This window comes from Urocampus carinirostris, chromosome 20, assembly GCF_059441175.1.
Source record: "Urocampus carinirostris isolate Australia breed hairy pipefish chromosome 20, RoL_Ucar_1.0, whole genome shotgun sequence".
Classification (NCBI taxonomy): Eukaryota; Metazoa; Chordata; class Actinopteri; order Syngnathiformes; family Syngnathidae; genus Urocampus; species Urocampus carinirostris.
Window position 1 is genome coordinate 27,702,636 of NC_142368.1, and position 19,327 is coordinate 27,721,962.

The window sequence follows — 19,327 nt, forward strand, 5'->3', positions numbered from 1 at the left end:
TACTTCAACAGAAATAAAAAATTGTAAATACAATATAATTGTCTCCCTCTGAGAAAAAAAAACGTGCTACTCAATTATGTATTTATCGAATACAATTGTAAAATTGGATTACCGTATGTCAGTATTTGGTTGCCAGGTAAACATGAGCACCACCAGCGACGGTTTAATTTCAAACACAAATATTTTTTATTAGTATCATATGGATAATATCATCATACCAAAGCAAATTCTTAACATTTAAGTTATGCTGCGTGTAAAAATATAAAGATTTTGTGAAATATGTATCAGTATTTGAGCCGTTTTATCCGTGAGGCAAATATTTGGCAACCTAAGCCAACTATGACGTAGCATGCCTGAGTGGTACCAGTGTGCATTTGGAAGTTGTCGCCATCTCGTTTGATCGTATAAAAAGGTCTTTCCCCTGTTAATCCGCGATTATGCGACTTTAATCGACTCGTTAACGCAAATTATTAAACAGACTTCGCTGATATCTGTCATTACCCGCGCCGTAATGGCGTAACTTTGTCGACTTTATTCTGTTTTCGCAAGGTTGAGCCAAGGAGCGGTTGGCCGCTCCTGGATGCTAACGCGAGTTAGCTTACAATTCAGTTTAGTATTTGTAGTCGTTTATTGAACATAGACTGCGTTAAAAGGGTTTTTCGGGAAAACCGTCGGCTTTGGCGATGTTGACCAGTTTAGAACGCTAGGTGGAAGTTTTGTCAGCACACTGAAAATAACTGGTCGTTTTTAGCTAACGACGCTTCAAGAAATCAAGCTCGGGACCGGGAAATATAGTGTGGAAACTGGAGGTGAAAAAGTCCAATTTTCCTTCTTTATCGCGTACGTATTACTTCATAACGTCGTATCTTTCTGTCTTTTATGTGGTGTCATTCGCTTTGTTGCGCTTATGTAGCTTTTTTATTTTGCTAACACTGCTCCCGTTGAAATCTCAAACGATCAATAACCGATCGCCGATTATCAACGATATTGGTGTCGTGCAGCAGGCTGCTCGACGTGACCGGACCATGTCTGAGGGATCCGAGAGCAAGCAGGCCCCAGACGGGGTCCAGGAAGCCAAACCCGAGCTGATGACCGCTGCTGTTGCTGCGGCTGCCGGACAAGGCGTGTCTTCGGTGTCTCCCCCCGTTTCTGTAGTTAACCAGCAGCCCCCCGCCGCCACTGAGGACGAAGAGGAGGAAAGCGAGGATGAGTCTGAGATCTTAGAGGAGAGTCCTTGTGGACGATGGCAGAAGCGAAGAGAAGAGGTTACTTCTACTTGAGTTGGTCGTTCTTAAAATGCACATACTGTATACAAATTCAGTGCAAGATTAAAGTAGCCCCGATGATACGGCGTTTATCCATTCTGAAGTGTGGATCGCAAGGTGATATTGTCATTGGCGTGAGATAAAAACATGTCAATTAGGTTATGCCTTCCCAACTACTGATGTCTCATCTTAAACATTTGAGAAGCTGATGACTAAATATTTTTTTTAAAATTTTAAACAGAACCCATTGAACTTATTGATGGCAGCCAGACTTGACTTTGAAGAAAGGAAATTGAATGTAAAATGTTACTGGAAGTATGAAAATGCTATAGTAACATGGTGGTTAACCACAACATGGATTTTTAGGGACTGTAGGTGCAATTGTGTCTGTTAACCGAACCATTGAATTTGACCTCATCAATCTACAAAATCTTACGAAATTGTACATCTTTGTTACATTGTTCCAATTAGCGCTTGCAATATTAAACTCTTTGGTCTGGATCATCGTGATTGAACAAACTTGGAATGCAACTTCTTCATTAACGTTTCATCATGCGATGGGCATATGTTTTTGAAATGCCTACCTAGCCACTAAACTGCCACAGACTTTCTAGTACTTTGTTGAATACATTTCCATTAATCTTTGTACTTTTTTGTGGCTTGTTAGTGTACGTGGTCTTCTGGAATGCTTCTTATGGACATCCTAAACAGTTCCATTAGCTTCAAACTTGTCTTTAATTCTACTGATGGTAACTCAGGTTGCACGTTCTTTTTAAAACTCCCATCTATATTGTATTTGCTCCTCTACTGCATTTTCATATTTCCAGTAACATTTTAGAATAGGTTTCCTTTCTTTAGAGTGAAGAAGTCTGAGTGCCATCATTTCGTTCAATGAGTTCAGTCTGTAAAGAAAGAATAAATTGAGTTATCAGCTGCTAAAATGTGTATACATTTTGTGGGACACCCTATTAGCCACCAAATAGTATATAGTTAGCACTACTTAATAGTATGACACAATTATACGATTACATTACATTTTTATTTACCATTGGTATGACTTGACTAGAGTTGGCAAACTAAAAATAGTTGTTGGATGCACAAGGCGGGAGACGGCGGTTTAAAAGCTATTATAAACTTTCCACTTGCAAGGATTGTCATTCCCCATAGAAGATTCACTTCTCCTTTTAGCATCTCTGCAATTCATGGGACCCATAGCTTAACAAATTAATTTGTTGTATTAGATTCTGAACTGAATGCAGAGAGGGAAAGGCATTGTGGGAGAGAGTTCAGCCAATCGCATATTTTCATCTTCATAAAGCTGTGATGCAGACTAGCATTTTAAATGACAAACAGTAGCAGACTGACATCTTAAGAGTTGTAACTCGCTCAGTCATAAGACAGAACACCACAAAGATTTTGTCAGTTTTTGGGCACGTAAAATAGCTTGTTGTCGATGTATAGATGGGAAAATGCACTAACAAGGGGTCAAAAACACATCATATTCCACATGGTAATCTAGGGACGCCATAACCCTGGGTTCTACTGTACATGGTTTGGGATCAAAATATAAATTGTCCCACGTCCACAACTACATATCAATAATGGCACTGTTTTTTATCCCCTGATAAGGTGAATCAACGAAATGTACCTGGCATTGACAATGCCTACTTGGCCATGGACACTGAGGAAGGAGTCGAGGTGGTGTGGAACGAAGTCATGTTCTCGGAAAGGAAAAACTTCAAGTTACAAGAGGTTGGTCAGTGAACTATGAACTAAGAATCATGTATCCCAGATTTTTTAAAATATTAGGTGCCAGTGATCGCTACCTATCAACAGCGTCTTGAAGAAACTGACATAAAGGACGCCTGAGAATAGCTCGCTTTTGGCTCTGAAACAGCTCCTTAGATTATTCTTTTTTTAACGATTATTATAAAAAATAATAAATCATTGGCCACTGAATTATTTGATAATTAGTAAGTCCATATTTTTGGCAGGCGATGCGTAAAAACACATGAAAAAAAGTAATAAACAAAGCTATTTAAGTTGTTTCAAAAATTAACAGATTTAAAGTTAAGCAACAACACATCCCTGAAATTGCAAAACAATCAATTATAAATTAAAAGTATTAACTCTTCAGTGCTATAAATAATAGATAAATGCCCCATAAAAAAAAAAAACATTTACAATTGTATTCTAACCAATATAGACAAAGAAAACTGAGCAAAATATCAGCTGCTCTAAGATTGAGGGATTGAACAGGGTTCTGGAACAGATAATGGTCAAGAACCGAGGTTCCACTGTATTTCTCTTTGCTCTCGCAGCCATCTCAAAATAACCCCCAAAAAGTAAAGCACTCGCGATTTGAGGGCAAAAAAACCCGGAGCCCACACTCGTATCTCGTTTACCATGCTCTTTCCGTGTATTTGAATGTGTGTGACGTAGCCAAGCTGTGTACTGTTGAAGCGGAATGGCAGAATTCCTGTCAGTTTATAGCAGCGCATTTTCACAAAAACATTGTAGATCATAGACGAGAACAGCTCAAAATAGCACCAAGTATGTGTCAGCGGAGAGATAGCAACTTAATTTGGTCACCAAAGTCAACCAAGTAAAGCATTGTTTGGATCGCGCTGGATTTTTTTTCCTTTGAAGGTACTGGAAACATTGGCCTTGAAAGCGCTTAAAAGGTGATTGAAGTTGGCCATGAAAAAGATGCACAAACCGTAAACTAAGTGATGATTTAGACATTTTTTTCTACCTTTTTATTTGCAGGAAAAGGTCAAGGCAGTTTTTGATAATTTGATCCAGCTGGAGCATTTGAACATTGTCAAATTCCACAAATACTGGGCTGACGTAAAAGAGAACAGAGCCAGGGTATGCCCGATGCGTTATTTCTCTAGTTTGGCCACCGTGCTAACCCGCCCTCTCTCGATATTTCTTCGCCAAGGTCATCTTCATCACTGAGTACATGTCATCAGGAAGTCTCAAACAGTTTCTGAAAAAGACCAAGAAGAATCATAAGACCATGAATGAAAAGGTCAGATTGTTACTCAACTACTGATTTTACGGATTTCGTCATCCTCATTTCTGAACGTATATAACGTCTCTCCCTGTCAATGGCACTAATTGTCAGGCTTGGAAGCGTTGGTGCACGCAGATTCTGTCTGCTCTTAGGTGAGGGTGCCTTGCAATGCACCTCATTATTGGCTAACGCCACTACCTTAAGTTTTTTTTTTTTTTTTCTGGTTAGCTACCTACACTCATGCGAGCCTCCCATCATTCACGGCAACCTGACGTGCGACACCATCTTCATCCAGCACAATGGACTCATCAAGATCGGCTCAGGTATCTAACAAACATTCTGTGTTTGTTCTTTAGGGTTCCTACGGGTGCTTGAAAATTTGAAATTTGAATTTTAATGTTGTATTTGTCAAGGTTTGAAAAGTGCTTAAATTGTTGAAGTGCTTGTAAATGCTTGAAATTCATGCCATGTTTACTTTGGTTTGGTGTGTGGCTCGGGTTAAGAGCTATGGTTTAGGATTACAAACTGAGGTTTAGGCTCTTTATTGGGGTATTAAATGGAATTTAGGGTTCTGAAACAGGCTTGGTGCGAGGGTTTACAGCTACAGTTAGGCATAGGTTTAAATGGTTTTGGGGTTCTAAATTGAATGCAGGGTTCCAAAATAGGTTTAGGGCTATGGTTACAATTTGAAACTGGGTTAGGGCAGGGAACTAGGGTTTGAGCTCCATGTTGCGGTTCTCAACTGAATGTAGGGTTTCAGAATAGGTGTAGAGCTAGGGTTACGGGTTGAAACCGGGTTAAGGCTGGGAACCAAAATAAGGTTAGGGGCTTGAAACTAAGGTTTACTCTCTCGTTCTCTTGTTAGGATTTCTTCTTTTAATGGTACTAGAAAAAAATGAAAATTAGCTTTGAAAGTACTTAAATGCTTGAATTTGACCATGACGAAATGTTTAAGAACCCTGGTTCTTTTTTAATGTTTTTTTCCCCCACCCAGTGGCCCCAGACACGATTAACAACCACGTGAAAACTTGCCGTGAAGAACAGAAAAGTCTTCATTTTTTTGCTCCAGAATATGGAGGTAAGCGCTTGGCTTTTATTTGAAACTATCATTTTTGAGTCAAATTGTAATTGGTTACGCTTCATTCACTGCAGCTGTTGCCAACGTGACCACTGCAGTGGATATCTACTCCTTCGGAATGTGCGCCTTGGAGGTAAGCACTGTGACCAAGGTTTCGCTCTTGCTTTATAACAAATGTAGAAAATACATTAAAATAAGAAAACATATAAAGGAAATCTGTATTTTGATTATTATTATTATTACATAAAACTACAATTAATGGTAGATGGCATAATATTTTCATTTATATTTATTTTCGATACTTTGCTCAAACAATGATTTAGGTAAATATTTGAAATACTGTAATCCTTCAGTTATTGCTGTTAGTTGGGAGTAGAACCCCGCACAATATGTGAAAATCTGCAAAGTAGACAAACTTCATATTTAAAATGTGCTCTGCTGGCCCTTGCTTGCAGCAATAGCTGATTGGGGAAAATGGATCACAGCTGCATGGGTAATTTTCACTTTAGATGGATAGATCAGTAAATAGGATCACCCCACTCTCAGCAGTAGTCAACAGGGGATAATGGACCGTGGCCAAAACAGTGCAGTTAATTTGCGGTGGGCCACACAAGTTATGCTTCAGTGGCTCAAACAACCTTAAAATGCAGTCTCACAGCCCCTGCTTGCAGCAATATAGTTGATGACCATGAACATTAGATTGCAGCTGCAATGGTGCCATTTACCCCTTAACATTCCAAAAAATTATCCTGGAATCTTTATCTATGGCGGACCCAAAGTAAATTTAATGTTGTTCTTGAACCATTTGAAGAATATGGACGGTTTTGGTCTCTATTGAAAGTTAAGAAGAAATAATCACTGCAAGTGCTCCTAACATTGAGTAATCTGAGTTAAAACACACACACACACATAGGTTTTTATTCTTGCCTGCATTTTTTCATTTTATTTTTTGTATTTCAATGCCTGCAATTGAGGGTAAGCATGGGGATCTTAGCTGGAAAACTGGTGAGACAATGGCGTGATGCCTTACCTGGTACCTTGTCAAATTGATCACGATCTGAAAAAATAATCGTTGTATTTTACATATTTTTCCTCGGGTAGGTTAAGGCCTTTCCAAAAGTGGCAATTCAGAGACAGCCAGTTTTCAATACTCAAATCTTTGCAGATTTGTATTTTACTTTGGCCATTTTTCAAGACAATGTAAAAAAAGAGTAGTAAACGTTTCAATTGTCTTCCCAGAAGTCAATCAATGATTGTGCATAGTTGCGTGGAAGAATGGTGCGGAAAAATGAATCCCTCGTGGCATTTTAATCAGAACCAGAAATAAGTGAGCACAGTTTTTTAAGTGTCTGATTCTAATACAATAAGGATATCTTCATTGATTTATTCAGAATATCATTGGCTAATCGTCGTTTTAATCATCATTTGAATCTGTCACTATTGGCTAAAGACACCAAATTTCTCGCGCTGCCTCCACTCTCGAGGATGAAGGATCGCGGCCAAAAGATTAGTTTATTTTATGTGGGCCACAAAAGCATGCTTCGGTAAGCTAGACCCCGCACCCCACCCCGCCCCATATTAATTTTGAATGCTTCTCTCTGACCCTCCACTAGATGGCAGTGTTAGAAATCCAGAGTAACGGTGATTCGTCGTACGTTTCCCAAGAAGCCATAAACAGTGCCATCCAGTCACTGGAGGATCCCCTACAACGAGTAAGCAGTCTTGCAGGGAGTTATTCTGAAAAGGGGAAAGTCGTCCGACCCTTTTTTTTTTCTCCTTCCAGGAATTTATTCAGAAGTGTCTTCAAGTAGACCCAGACAAGCGTCCCACAGCCAAGGAGCTCCTATTCCACCAGGCCTTGTTCGAGGTGCCGCTCCTCAAGCTGCTGGCTGCCCACTGCATTGTCAGCCACCAGCGTGAGTGTCCCACAGTCTCACACTCAGAAATGTGGACTTAACAGGGTCTGTACGGGTGCTTGAAAACCTTAAAAATGCTTGAGTTTGTGTTTTCATGGTCAGGAAAATGCTTGAATTCGGGGTGAAGTTCCTGACAATCGATACGATAGACCATACAATAAATGAATAAATAATTGTAAAAATTGTGTGACAAAAAACGGCGACATGCCTTCTCTAGTGGCTTGTCATTATGGCGTTGTCATGTAAAGCGTTACTGCTCCTTACTGGTCACACCCAAGAGGATGGCTCTATTCTTATAAAACTGGTTCTTTTGGTCTGGTTCACTGAAACTTTGCCAAACGGCTCGTCAGATTAAAAAAATATATATGTATACTATCAATAACAACAAAACATTATCTACTGATTTTTTTTTGTTACCAGTAATTAAATATGTTTTGTAGGAGATCCCTGAAAAACACATTAAATATAAATTTCACAAATCTACCCCCCATAAAAATTTTTGAATACTAAACAGTTTAAGCTTTTTACACACTAAACAATTTTCAAGTTGAACAACACATAATATTTTAATAATATTAAAAATATTATCTCCTCAGTGCTGTAAACATATGATAAAATTGAAATGAAATGATCTGCAAGTATATAGCACTTTTCAAGTCAATGAAGACTTCCCAAACCGCTTTACAATCTGCTTCACATTTACCCATTCCCACACTCACACACCAATAGCGGCCGTGCAGCCATGCAAGGCGCCAACCTGCTTATTGGGGGCATTAGGGATTCAGTGTCTGACATATAACACGGAGGAGCCGGGAATCGAACCTGCCATCTCTTGATCCCCAGACGAGCGCTCTACCTCCTCAGCTAATGCCGCCCACAACAATTCTATTTTAACCAATTTGGACACAAACACTCTGAAAATCATGCAAAAATAAAAAAGACTTTATGATTGGAAAATCCAATGCACTCTACTTAAATATCATTACAACGAGTCCAAATTATGGTCATTTATTTTTTTTATACACACAGTACTTTTTTGTCTTCCGTATTTAACTCAATTATTAACCAACACCTATTGAGCCCTTTCCTTGTTTTCCAACAAGTGTGATGTTTTGAAGCTGCGTGTACATTGTTGAAGCAGAATGAGTCATGTCGGTTATAGCAGCCCATTGACACATAAAGATCAGAGATAATAAATAGGAACAGTTCAAAATGACACAAAGGTTGTGCTAGCAGCAAGGTAGCAAGTTTATTTTAGTAATTCAAGTCAACAACAAAATATCGTATTTTCCGCACTATAAGGCGCACCTAAAAGTCTTAATTTTTTTCAAAAGCTGACCATGCGCCTTATAATACAGTGCGCCTTATATATGGCTCAATATTAAATCGCAACTTACGCAACAGCCGCCGACTCTATTTCCCCCCGAACGTGGAGTAGTCCGCGGTGTACGCTGGGATTTATATACCGGCGTTTCATTTGCTAACCAATGTGTCAATCATCATTTGAATCGATCGCTATTGGCTAAAGTTATTCGCAGCCTCGGATAGGCTAGAGGGCCGAAACAAACCCTGCAATTGGCCGAAAAAGATGTGTCAATCGGGGCTGTATTCCTTCTTTAAAGGTACTAAAGAAACTGGTCTGAAAGTGCTTGAATTTGGCCATAATTAATGTGTATGAACCCTGACTTAAATATGCTGATGGGGTCTTTTTATTGCAGATATGATACCTGAGAATGCTTTAGAAGAGATGACCAAGAATATGGACCCCAACCTGGTGATTGTGGAGGGGAAGGAAGGTGTTCAGATGAAGTAAGTGCGCTATGAAGTCCGTTGTTAGCGGACTTCAATTTGGGCCTGACTAATGTTTTTCCTACCAGGCTGTCCCAGTTCCCTGCCCTCGAGTTGGACAAGTTCCTAGAGGACGTCAGGTAGGACTTAGAAATATAGGTCGGCCTATTATCGGTGCAGATAATTGTGAATTTGACGGATATCGATATCGGCATTGGGCAGCACGGCGGCGCAGTGGTTAGCGCTTGTGCGGCACAGTTCATGTCATGGGAACCTGTCGTGGGTTCAAATCCAGCTCCAGACTTTCTGTGCGGAGTTTGTATGTTCTCCCCGTGCTTGCGTGGGTTTCCTCCGGGCACTCCGGTTTCCTCCCACATTCCAAAGACATGAGCGAATGAGTTGTCTGTCCCTGTGTGCCCTGCGATTGGCTGGCAACTAGTTCAGGGTGTCCCCTGCCCACTGCCCATTGATTGCTGGGATGGGCTCCAGCCCCCCGCGACCCTACTGAGGATAAGCGGTACGGCTAATGAGATGAGATGAGATATTGGCATTTTTATTTCTTTGATAGGCCAATTATTAAATCTCAGATGCAGCCAAAACTCTCCTTTGCTCCTACTCCTTTACTTCTCTCCTCATATCTCTTTGCATCCCACTCAGCGCCTTCTGATTGGATAAGCGACCGATTTAAGTAAAGTCATGTTGCTTGCATATACATTTTCATTTAGTTACTGTAAAATGTTTCAGGGACCTATTTAAGTTTTTATGTACCTTTTTTATACAAGTTGCTGCTAAGCCTAATATTATTTCCTGCACTGTTAGTTTTGGGTTTAAGTGAGAGATTAGTCACGTCTGTTTGAAATTCAAATTAATTTAGTGTAAAAGGTTTCAGAGAGCTAGTCAAGTTTTATTTAAATTTATTTGCATTATTAGGAATTTCTTATGCTAATTTTTAAGCTTTTAATTCAAATAAATATCTGCTTCAAATATCGGTTATCGGCCTCCTATTAATACCATTAATCTGTATCGAATAACGGTCCTACTTAGGAAAGAATTGCTGTAAATGTCTAACTACAAGCCACTTTTTCTTTGCTACAGTTGAAACACTGTGGCTTTAAATACGGTGGAGCCCATAGTTTATGTGGAGGCACTGAAAATGGCAAGCTGCTTTTTTCCAAGCTGCTTTAAGTGGAAAACACTATGGTGACGTCTGGAAACAGTTTTCACTTGAATAATTCATATAATGCATAACTAGAACAGCAGTGAAGTATAACAGTACCTAATAGAATATTTACAACCTCAATTTATACTTGGAAATACTGCAGCACTAGAAGTTATCAATCAAAAGTGCTACACTTCTCTTTTTGCATTAATTGCTGTTTGCTGAAGTTTCCTTTACTTGAGTAATGATAACAAGCCAATGCAATCTGGTGCGTTACTGCAGAAACCACAAATGAAACAACACATTTATTTAGCAATCTGGCAGTATTATCCACTATTGAGTCCCATCAAATTTTGTGAGACTCTGGTGGGTGGACAGTCTAGGTAGGTTCCGGGTTAAACATTTTGTACATTTTAAATTTAAACTGATCAATCTGGTGCTTTTTGAGGGCAAAAACAAGAAGCTAGATAAATGATGAATATGTACCCTATACACTAGTTGTCAGGGTGACACAACACTTCTGTTCAACAGCAGTGACCGACAGCTTTCACTGGATTACCAGCAGTAATTTGGTACATTACTGCAATGAATATCAGTACCTCTTTTGTGATTGCTGCTATGACAGGATGCTGGTTCTTCTGAAGTGGTTTACTGAAAGTTATTTTAACACAATTTATGTGCTACAGATAGGGCTCGTGTCCACCCAAGCACTTTCCTGCTCAGAGTGAATTTTCATAGTTGCTTGCAATGGCTGCGCTGCATTATTATGCTTTGTTAAAAATGGCGGCAGTGCGACGGGGCGCCTTGGCAGCTTTTTTTGTCCTGAATGCGACAAGGAGACCGCCACACTTGTCAATTTCACCGGCTGATAAATGCACACCATGGTGTTTGTGATCATTTATATGGGTTATTTTTATGAACTCCTTAACGTTCTTGTAAAATCAGCCTAAAATCCCAATCCAAGACGTACCCAAAGTGAATTGACTGCTTTTCCTGTACCGCTTGGAGATTCTGGACTGTTTTGGTTTCTTTTAAAAGGTAATACACTAAAGTTTTGTCCTAATTTGAAACATTACCTGCAAGTGCCACTAAGGCTGGACTCATTTGTAACAAGGTCTACGGGTACTGATGGAATGACTACGTGTCAAGCAAACAAGTGCTCGACAGGGCGCACATGGGACGTGTGTATTACAGGCCACATTCCGGAGCGCCAGCTGCGTTTCTACCGACAAGTGGCGCGTTTCCCACCAAAGGACCCAGGTCATCGAATCCTTTCTGTTAGGGATCCTAGAGTCTGTACCTGCAGAGTGGGTCGCCCGCGTGTATCGTGGGCGCTGGCCCGGAGAAGGCCGGTGGAGTTGAGGGTTAGGGTGCCTTAGCGGCTCGTGCTCCCATACCTGACCTGACATGCCACTAACATTGAGTAATTTGGATTGGAAAACATAGAAATAGTTATGTTATAAACGCCTGTTTTTTTGCAATCAAATCCCTTCATATGAGTGTAGCACGGGTATTTTAACTGGAAATCAGGGGAGACAATAGCTTGAAGCCTTACCAGGGACCTTGTCAAATTTGATCTGAAAAAACTAAACATTGTATTTCATACATTTTTCTGGCATACAGTGAAAAAAATAAGTATTTGAACACCCTGCTATTTTGCTATTTCTCCCACTTAGAAAACATGGAGGGGTCTGAAATTTTCATCGTAGGTGCATATCCACTGTGAGAGAGATAAACTAAAAAGAAAAAGCCAGATATCGCAATGCATGATTTAAAAAAAAAAAAGAATTTGTGTGATACAGCTGCAAATAATTATTTTAATACTTGATAAAATGACTGTTAATATTTGGTACAGTAGTCTTTGTTTGCTATTACAGAGGTCAGACGTTCCCTGTAGTTCTTCACCAGGTTTGCAGACACTGCAGGAGGGATCTTGGCCCACTCCTCCACACAGATATTCTCTAGATCAGTCAGGTTGCTGAGAAACAGAGTTTGTGCTCCCCAAAAGATTATCGATTGGGCTCAGGTCTGGAGACTGGCTGGGCCATGCCATAAACCTTGACATGATTCTTACGGAGCCACTCCTCGGTTTTCCTGACTGTGTGCTTCAGGTTGTTGTCGTGTTAAAAGACCCAGCCATGACCCATCTTCAATGCTCTTACTGAGGGAAGGAGGTTGTTCCCCAAAATCTCACAATACACGGCCCCAGTCATCCTCTCTTTAATGCAGTGCACTCGGACTGTCCCATGTGCAGAAAAACACCCCCAAAGCAAGTTCTACCACCTCCATTCTTCACAGTAGGGATGGTGTTCTTCAGATTGTACTTTTCATTCTTCTTCCTCCAAACATGCTTATTGGAATTATGACCAAAAAGTTATATTTTGGTCTTATCTGACCACAAAACTTTCTCCCATGACTCCTCTGTATCATCCAAATGGTCGTATGCAAACTTCAAATCATGATGTCTTAGTGTATTAGCTACAGTAACCTTGGAAACGGTGGTCCCATCTCTCTTCCGGTCATTGACTAAGTCCTGTCATGAAGTTCCCGGCTGATTCCTCACCTTTCTTAGAATCATTGAGACTCAACGAGGTGACATCTTGCATGGGCCTGCACTCCGATTGAGATGTTTAGCTTCTTCGATTTTCTAATGATTGCTCCAACAGTGGACCTTTTTTCACCAAGCTACTTGGCCATTGCTCTGTAGCCCCTTTCCAGCCTTGTGGAGGTGTACAATTGTGTGTCAGGTGTCTTTGGACAGCGCTTTGGTCTACTCCATGTTACAAATTCAAGTCTTACTGATTGTATAGGGTGGACAGGTATTTCTATGCAGCTAAGGACTTCAAACAGGTGCATCTGATTGAGGATGATACATGGAGTGTAGGTGGACTTCCAGTGGGCTGACTAACAGGTCTTTCAGGGTTAGAATTCTAGATGATACACACGTGTTCAAATACTACTTTGCAGCTGTATCACACAAATAAATCTTTATAAAAATCATGCATTGTTATGTCTGGATTTTTCTTTGTCGTTCATCTCTCTCACATTAGACATGCACCTATGATGACAATTTCAGACCCCTCCATGATTTCTAAGTGGAAGAAATGGAAAAATAGCAGGGTTTTCAAATACTCATTTTTTTCTTCACTGTATGTCTATGCATTTCCAAAAGTGGCCATTTTTAGATGACCAGTTAAGAGCACATAATGTTTAAAAACTTCTTCTTTCAAGAAGTCAATGATTGTGTCCACTTACGCAAAATAATGGTGCATAAAAAGGAATTGGAAGTGGCGTTTCTCACTTTGATTTTGGGGTCTAATTTTAATACACAGTAAATATCTGTGCATCATTATGTTCAGAATTTCATTAGCTTACTAATGTGTATCATTTGAATCTGTTACTACTGGATATTCGGAGCTAAAGGAGCGGTGTCCATTTTATCAAACAAGCCTTTATTGGCTGCGGCTGCATCGGCTCGCTACAACGGGTCAGGTGTATCGACATTTCGTTCTGTGTACATTGTTACAAAGAATGACAATACAAAGGAAATTATTATTATTATTATTAATATGGGCTGTGGACCATAAAAAGCCTGTTATTATCCCTGTCAATCAAAAGGTCAGAGGCTAACTGTTGTATTGAAAAATAAATTTTCTCTTTTTTTTTTTTGTTTTTTTTTTTTTGTTTTGTAAACGGAAATAATGTGCCAAACAGACTGATTGCAACAAGGAACCAACAATGCAGGAATTCTTTGGGGCGGATATTTTTTTAATATCTGTCGGCATTATTGTGTGTTTTGGAGTAAAGGTTTTACACATTTTGATTCACTGGACTGTCCTGAATGTAACAAGACCATGCATGCAGAGATTGGTTTCATAACTCGACTATCAGACCATGTTATTAGTGAGCTATATAGATTTCGGGTAGCTTGTTTTAGACTGATCCCGATGTTTCTGTGATGAGTACTTTTTAAAATGGTCATCATATCTTGAATCCAAAGATTTTTATGTGACATGACGTATTTCAGTATCTGGTGACATTGTGAAGACACGACTTTGTTGATCAACGGGCCTTCAGACTGGCGAACGTTAAGGGGTTAAAGGGACTGGCAAAAAAAAATGGAAAGTTTTCCTTGAAAGTATTTAAAAAGTGCTTGAATTTGTCCATGATAAAGGTGTACGAACCCCGTGTGGAGTGGCACCACTAATGAACGTGGGGTTTTCAGGAACGGGATTTACCCGCTGACGGCATTCGGGATCTCGTGCCCGCAACAACCTCAGCAAGAGGCGGTCAAGTCGCCCATCGTGCCTCCATCTGTCAAAACGCCCACACCGGAACCTGCAGAACTCGAGACAAGGAAGGTCAGAATTAAACTAGCTTAATGACGATGCTAAAGACTCTTGCTCATGATGCGCCCACCTGCAGGTGCTACAGATGCAGTGCAACATTGAACCTGTGGACGAAGGCGCGAAGCATCATGTGAGTGACCGGGTTCGTACGAGTGTGTTAAATCATGGAAAATACTTGACTTTGAATGTTACGTTTTCAAGGTCATAAAACTGCTTGATTTTTTTTTGAAGTGGTGTTTGAAAATGCTTCAAATATTGCCATTGCCATGTTTCTTGGCAGTCTGACTCTAGACCATGCAATAAATTAAGAAAAGATAAAGGGGCATGAAAAGAGGCTCGTATTTGCTTCTTTGCAAGCTTTGGGAATGTTAAGGAGGTAATAAGTTTGACTGAATCATCTGACTGTTTTGTCGACGTTCCCATTGTAGCGCCTTATAATCCGGTGCGCCTTATCTATGGAAGATATAGGACCAAAAACCATTTTTTTGGGGGTGCGCCCTATAACCCGGTGCGCCTTATAGTGCGGAAAATACGGTAATAGTATTAACACTTTAGTATTGTAAATGATAAAATGCCCCCCAAAAATCATTATTTAAAAATCTATTCTAAACAATATAGACAAAAATCCTCTGAAAAACACACAAAAAATACATAAATTGAAATAAGTTAAACAAAAGGCAAAAGATCAGCAGTATTCAAGATTAAAATATTGAATGCACTCTGCTTTGAAGCAATCAATATCTTGAAATTAGTATAGATATGGATCATTTTTCTGCTTTTTATTCATATGGTATTTCCTTTTTATTGTCTTCCACATTAAACTTATCACCCAACAGATTTTGCCCTTTCCGTGATTGTAAACAAGTTTTACGTAGCCAAGTTGCGCGTATATTGCTTACACAGAATGGCAGAATTCATGTTAGTTTATAGCAGCCCATTGACACAAAAAGATCACAGATGGGAACAGCTCAATAACAGCACCAAGTATATCCAAGCAAGTTAACAACTTCATTTTAGTCATCAAATTAAAAAAATATATATTTTGTTTGGTGCTAGATTTCTTCCTTTAAAGTTGCTGGAAAAAAAATAAAATTGTCTCTGAAAGTGCTTAAAAAGTCATTCAATTTGGCCATGGAAAAGGTTTACGAACCTTGGGGTCAGACGCCTCAGTCCATCACTTTTACGCACTCAATTTTCTGCTTCTTTTTGGTAGCTGACTTTACTCCTCAAGCTGGAGGACAAACTCAACAGACACCTAAGCTGCGATCTGTTACCCAGTAGGTCCTCGTCCAGCCAATCAGAGGACTCGTTGCTCGTCTTTAATAGAACTTTTTTTTTTTCTTCGTTTAGACGAGAATGTGCAAGAGTTGGCCGTGGAGCTTGTCCAGCTCGGTTTCATCAGCGAGGTAGGCGCGAATGAGGAGGACATTCATTCAGAGAAAAATGAATTCCGTGACTTTAGTTTTGTTTTTTTAAATTATTATTTGTCTGCCTGTATTGTTATGTCGTTTTTGCCATTCTCTTTCCTACTTTTAGCTTTTTATCTCCCGTTCTCTTTTTCTCTTTCGATTTCTCTTTCTGTCTTTTGCTCTCTCTATTTGTCTTACATTCGCTCTTTCTTCTTCATTCATTTCTCTTTGTCATCTCTGCCTCTCCTTTTCTGTTTTGCTTTTGCTCTTGTTTTCTTTAAATTCTTTTTATGTTTCAATTTTGTGTCCTCCTACCTCACTTTCTTTTTATCATTTTTTCGATGTCTTTCAGTCGCTCATCATTTTACTCTTGTCACTTTCTATGTCTCTGTGACTCATTTTTTTGTCTTATCTATTTTTCCCCTCTTTTGTTTTTTGTACTTATTGTCTTATCAAAAAAATTGCACTCACATTCTCTTCACTTTTTCTCTTTTTGTGTCTCTTTCTGTCTCTGTCACTTTCTTTGTCACATCTCTCTGTGACTCATTTTTTCATCATCATTTGTTCTCTCATCTTGTCTTTGGTTTTCTTTTTTTCTAGTTTGTCTTTTTGTCATTCATTTATTTTCTTTCTCTTTCACTGTTTCTCTTTTGTCTGTTTCACTGTTTCTCTTTTGTCTTTGTCACTTTCTATTCCTTCTTTTTTTGTCTTTATCTCGTTTCTCCTCTCTTGCTCTCTCGTTTATTGTTTAATCTTTGACTTTTTTTCCTTTTCTTTTTGGTTTCACTTTCTTTTTGATCTCCCACTTTCTATTTGTCTTTTTTATATTCTCTTTGTCTTGTCTCACACTCACTCACTCACAGACACACTCTCACATCGTGTTTTTTTCCCTTACCGTGTCCAGAGCGATCACGCTCTTTTTACTCTATCTCTCCCCACCCCTCCCAGTATCTCTTCCCTTGTCTCTCTTAGTCTCACACACACACACACACACATCTTATGTTTTCTCTTTTTCTCCCTTAAACGTGTACAAAGCGATCTTTCTCTCAAGTAAAGTCATTTTTATTTATATAGCCCTTAATCACAAAGAGTCTCAATCCCCTTTATTTATTTCTCTTATCCAATTTCATGTTTCATTCTCTTTTTCTCCATTATCACTCTTACTCTCTCTTGATATAATTCAATCACCCCCCACCCACCTTCCCGGCTCGGTCACACGCCCTATGTTTTTCTCTTTTTCACCCTTCCAGAGCGATAACGCTCTTTTTCTCTATCCCTTTATTTCTTTTTACATCCAATTTTGTGTTTCATTCTTTTTCTCCTATGTGTCCAGAGTGCTCACTCTCTTTTTCTCTTTCCCTATTTATCTCTTTCTCTCTGTCTCTTGCTCACACACATACATACACATCCTTTTTTTATGTTTTTCTCTTTTTCGCCTTTACCTGTGTCCAGAGCGATCAGCCCCGTTTGGCTTGTGTTCTTGAAGAAGCCTTCTCGAAGTTCTACAGCCGCAACGGATCCCTCAATCCTGTGACAGTCTCTTCGTAGCCCAGGGCTTGCCCAGGATCCCCCTCCACGTCCTTGCTTGTTGGGAGGGATGCCTTGATCTGGACTGCACCCCTTCCTCGCAGTCTTTTGTTCATTTCCGCTGCAACTTGGCTTGCCACTAAGTGTTTTTTTTCCTCTTGTTCTGGGATTTTTTTATTATTTTCCCTTTCTCTCCCGACCAGCACAGCCATGAAGTTTCGTTTCATAAAAAAGGTCCTGCTCTCTAAATTAGGGCCTAAAATGTTTAACATGTAGTCAGTATTAAAACTGTATTTTTAATATTTTTAGTCTTAACTAGCAGTCTCCAGAATACTGAAGTGTCATCAAGTCTGCTAACTCGAGAGCATAATTCTATTTATTTGTCTGTATTTGACATGATGAACTGCTGCTCACAATGTAAGCTTATGCGCACCTGTTTTTAAACCTCGGAAAAATTATTTGAATCAATTTCATTAATAAACCTGATCATGCTTGTAATATATTTTTGCTGTTTTAAAAAAAAAACCATCCAAATTAAGTCCAGTCACAATTGCATAAACAGTTTTCTAGTGCTGCTGGAATGTGTGCTGTTCCGTTTTTTTTTTTTTTTTTTTTTTTTTTTTTTTTTTAAACACAAGTTCCTGATGAAGTCTGTGAAGGTCGCAGTAGTTTTACATAAAGGTGTGCATCATTGTGAACTTTATATTTTATTTTCTGTACACCTGTGTGTTTTAATGGTCAATGGCAACATGAGCTAATTTTGCGTCTTTCCAAACTGGCTGTGAAAAGTCTGTAAATGTGTCGGTTTTGCACTCTATTCTGCGCTTTTTTTTAAACTTAGAAGTGAGAATGTCCTGAAATCATGCAAAATGAGCAAAAGGCTCATGTTGCACATTTGTGTTTTGCCTTTGCTGCCACTGTCTCACAGGGTGTGTACAGATCCAAAGTGTGCTTTACACTCACTCTTCATTCTGCTTATTTGTTGTTTTCACTTTCTGAAATGGAATATATTTATATATGTATATATAACAGGTAATTACTGGTGTGGTGTGCTTGCTTTGAATTATTTATACAAATTCATAAAATTCTGTCAAAAGCTACAGCTTGAAAGCTGTGTTTTAGATTGGATATAATGCGAGTCAAAACTTTTAACTCAAATTTGAACTCTGGGTACCCTGGGATTTTCCTGTTCATCACATTTTTTCCGCGGAATAATCCAAATTACAACTATGCAATGTTTAGTGTACAAAACAAGATGCTTAAATGTAGAAAAATAGTACAAATCAATTTATTTGAAAACATTTTTGGTAAAGAGCAATTCTAAATAAATTTTTATACTCATTAAAAATTATTTGCCCTTACAAAGGACATCAAATTGTTCTTCCATTTTTAAAACGTAAATGTAAACTGCTCATTATTCTGTGTCGTGCTTTTATTTTTTGACATCTATGTCGTCTATAACCACAACTTTGTGTTTATGATTTTGTTTCGTACTCTTGCCAAACGGCCACCGTTTAGATGCCCTAGCCGCTCCCAGTCGTAAACACGAGTTGTTATTGACATTTCCACGCTTGGACATTTAAGACAGGAAGTGCCTTTAAAATGCTAGAATTGACCAGTTCAAAACCTAAAGTGGATGTTTCAAAGAGTAAGTCATGTTTTCAACTTTTTTATATTTGTACTTTTATATTTTGTTTACTTTTTAAAAATATTTTTCAAAATACTTTTTCCATCCTATTTGTTTCCATACCCTTCATTTATCACTACTTTTTTCACAAATAATGAATTGTCCAGCAATTTTCATACTTTTTCCTTTT

At 39.0% G+C, this 19,327-nt stretch overlaps 1 protein-coding gene across 1 annotated transcript; it reads left to right on the top strand.

The window, feature by feature from the left end:
- The first annotated feature begins 331 nt into the window (after positions 1-331).
- nrbp1 (nuclear receptor binding protein 1) lies at positions 332-18,562 on the top strand. The gene is made up of 18 exons (XM_088324847.1): positions 332-840; positions 1,002-1,265; positions 2,895-3,017; positions 4,035-4,136; positions 4,210-4,299; positions 4,396-4,436; positions 4,513-4,607; positions 5,279-5,362; positions 5,437-5,495; positions 6,976-7,074; positions 7,146-7,278; positions 8,997-9,087; positions 9,156-9,206; positions 14,451-14,586; positions 14,651-14,704; positions 15,788-15,851; positions 15,925-15,980; positions 17,436-18,562. Exons 2-18 carry the CDS (start codon positions 1,026-1,028, stop codon positions 17,529-17,531), a joined length of 1,614 nt encoding a protein of 537 aa, XP_088180973.1. The 5' UTR covers positions 332-840; positions 1,002-1,025; the 3' UTR covers positions 17,532-18,562.
- The last annotated feature ends 765 nt before the right edge of the window (positions 18,563-19,327 follow it).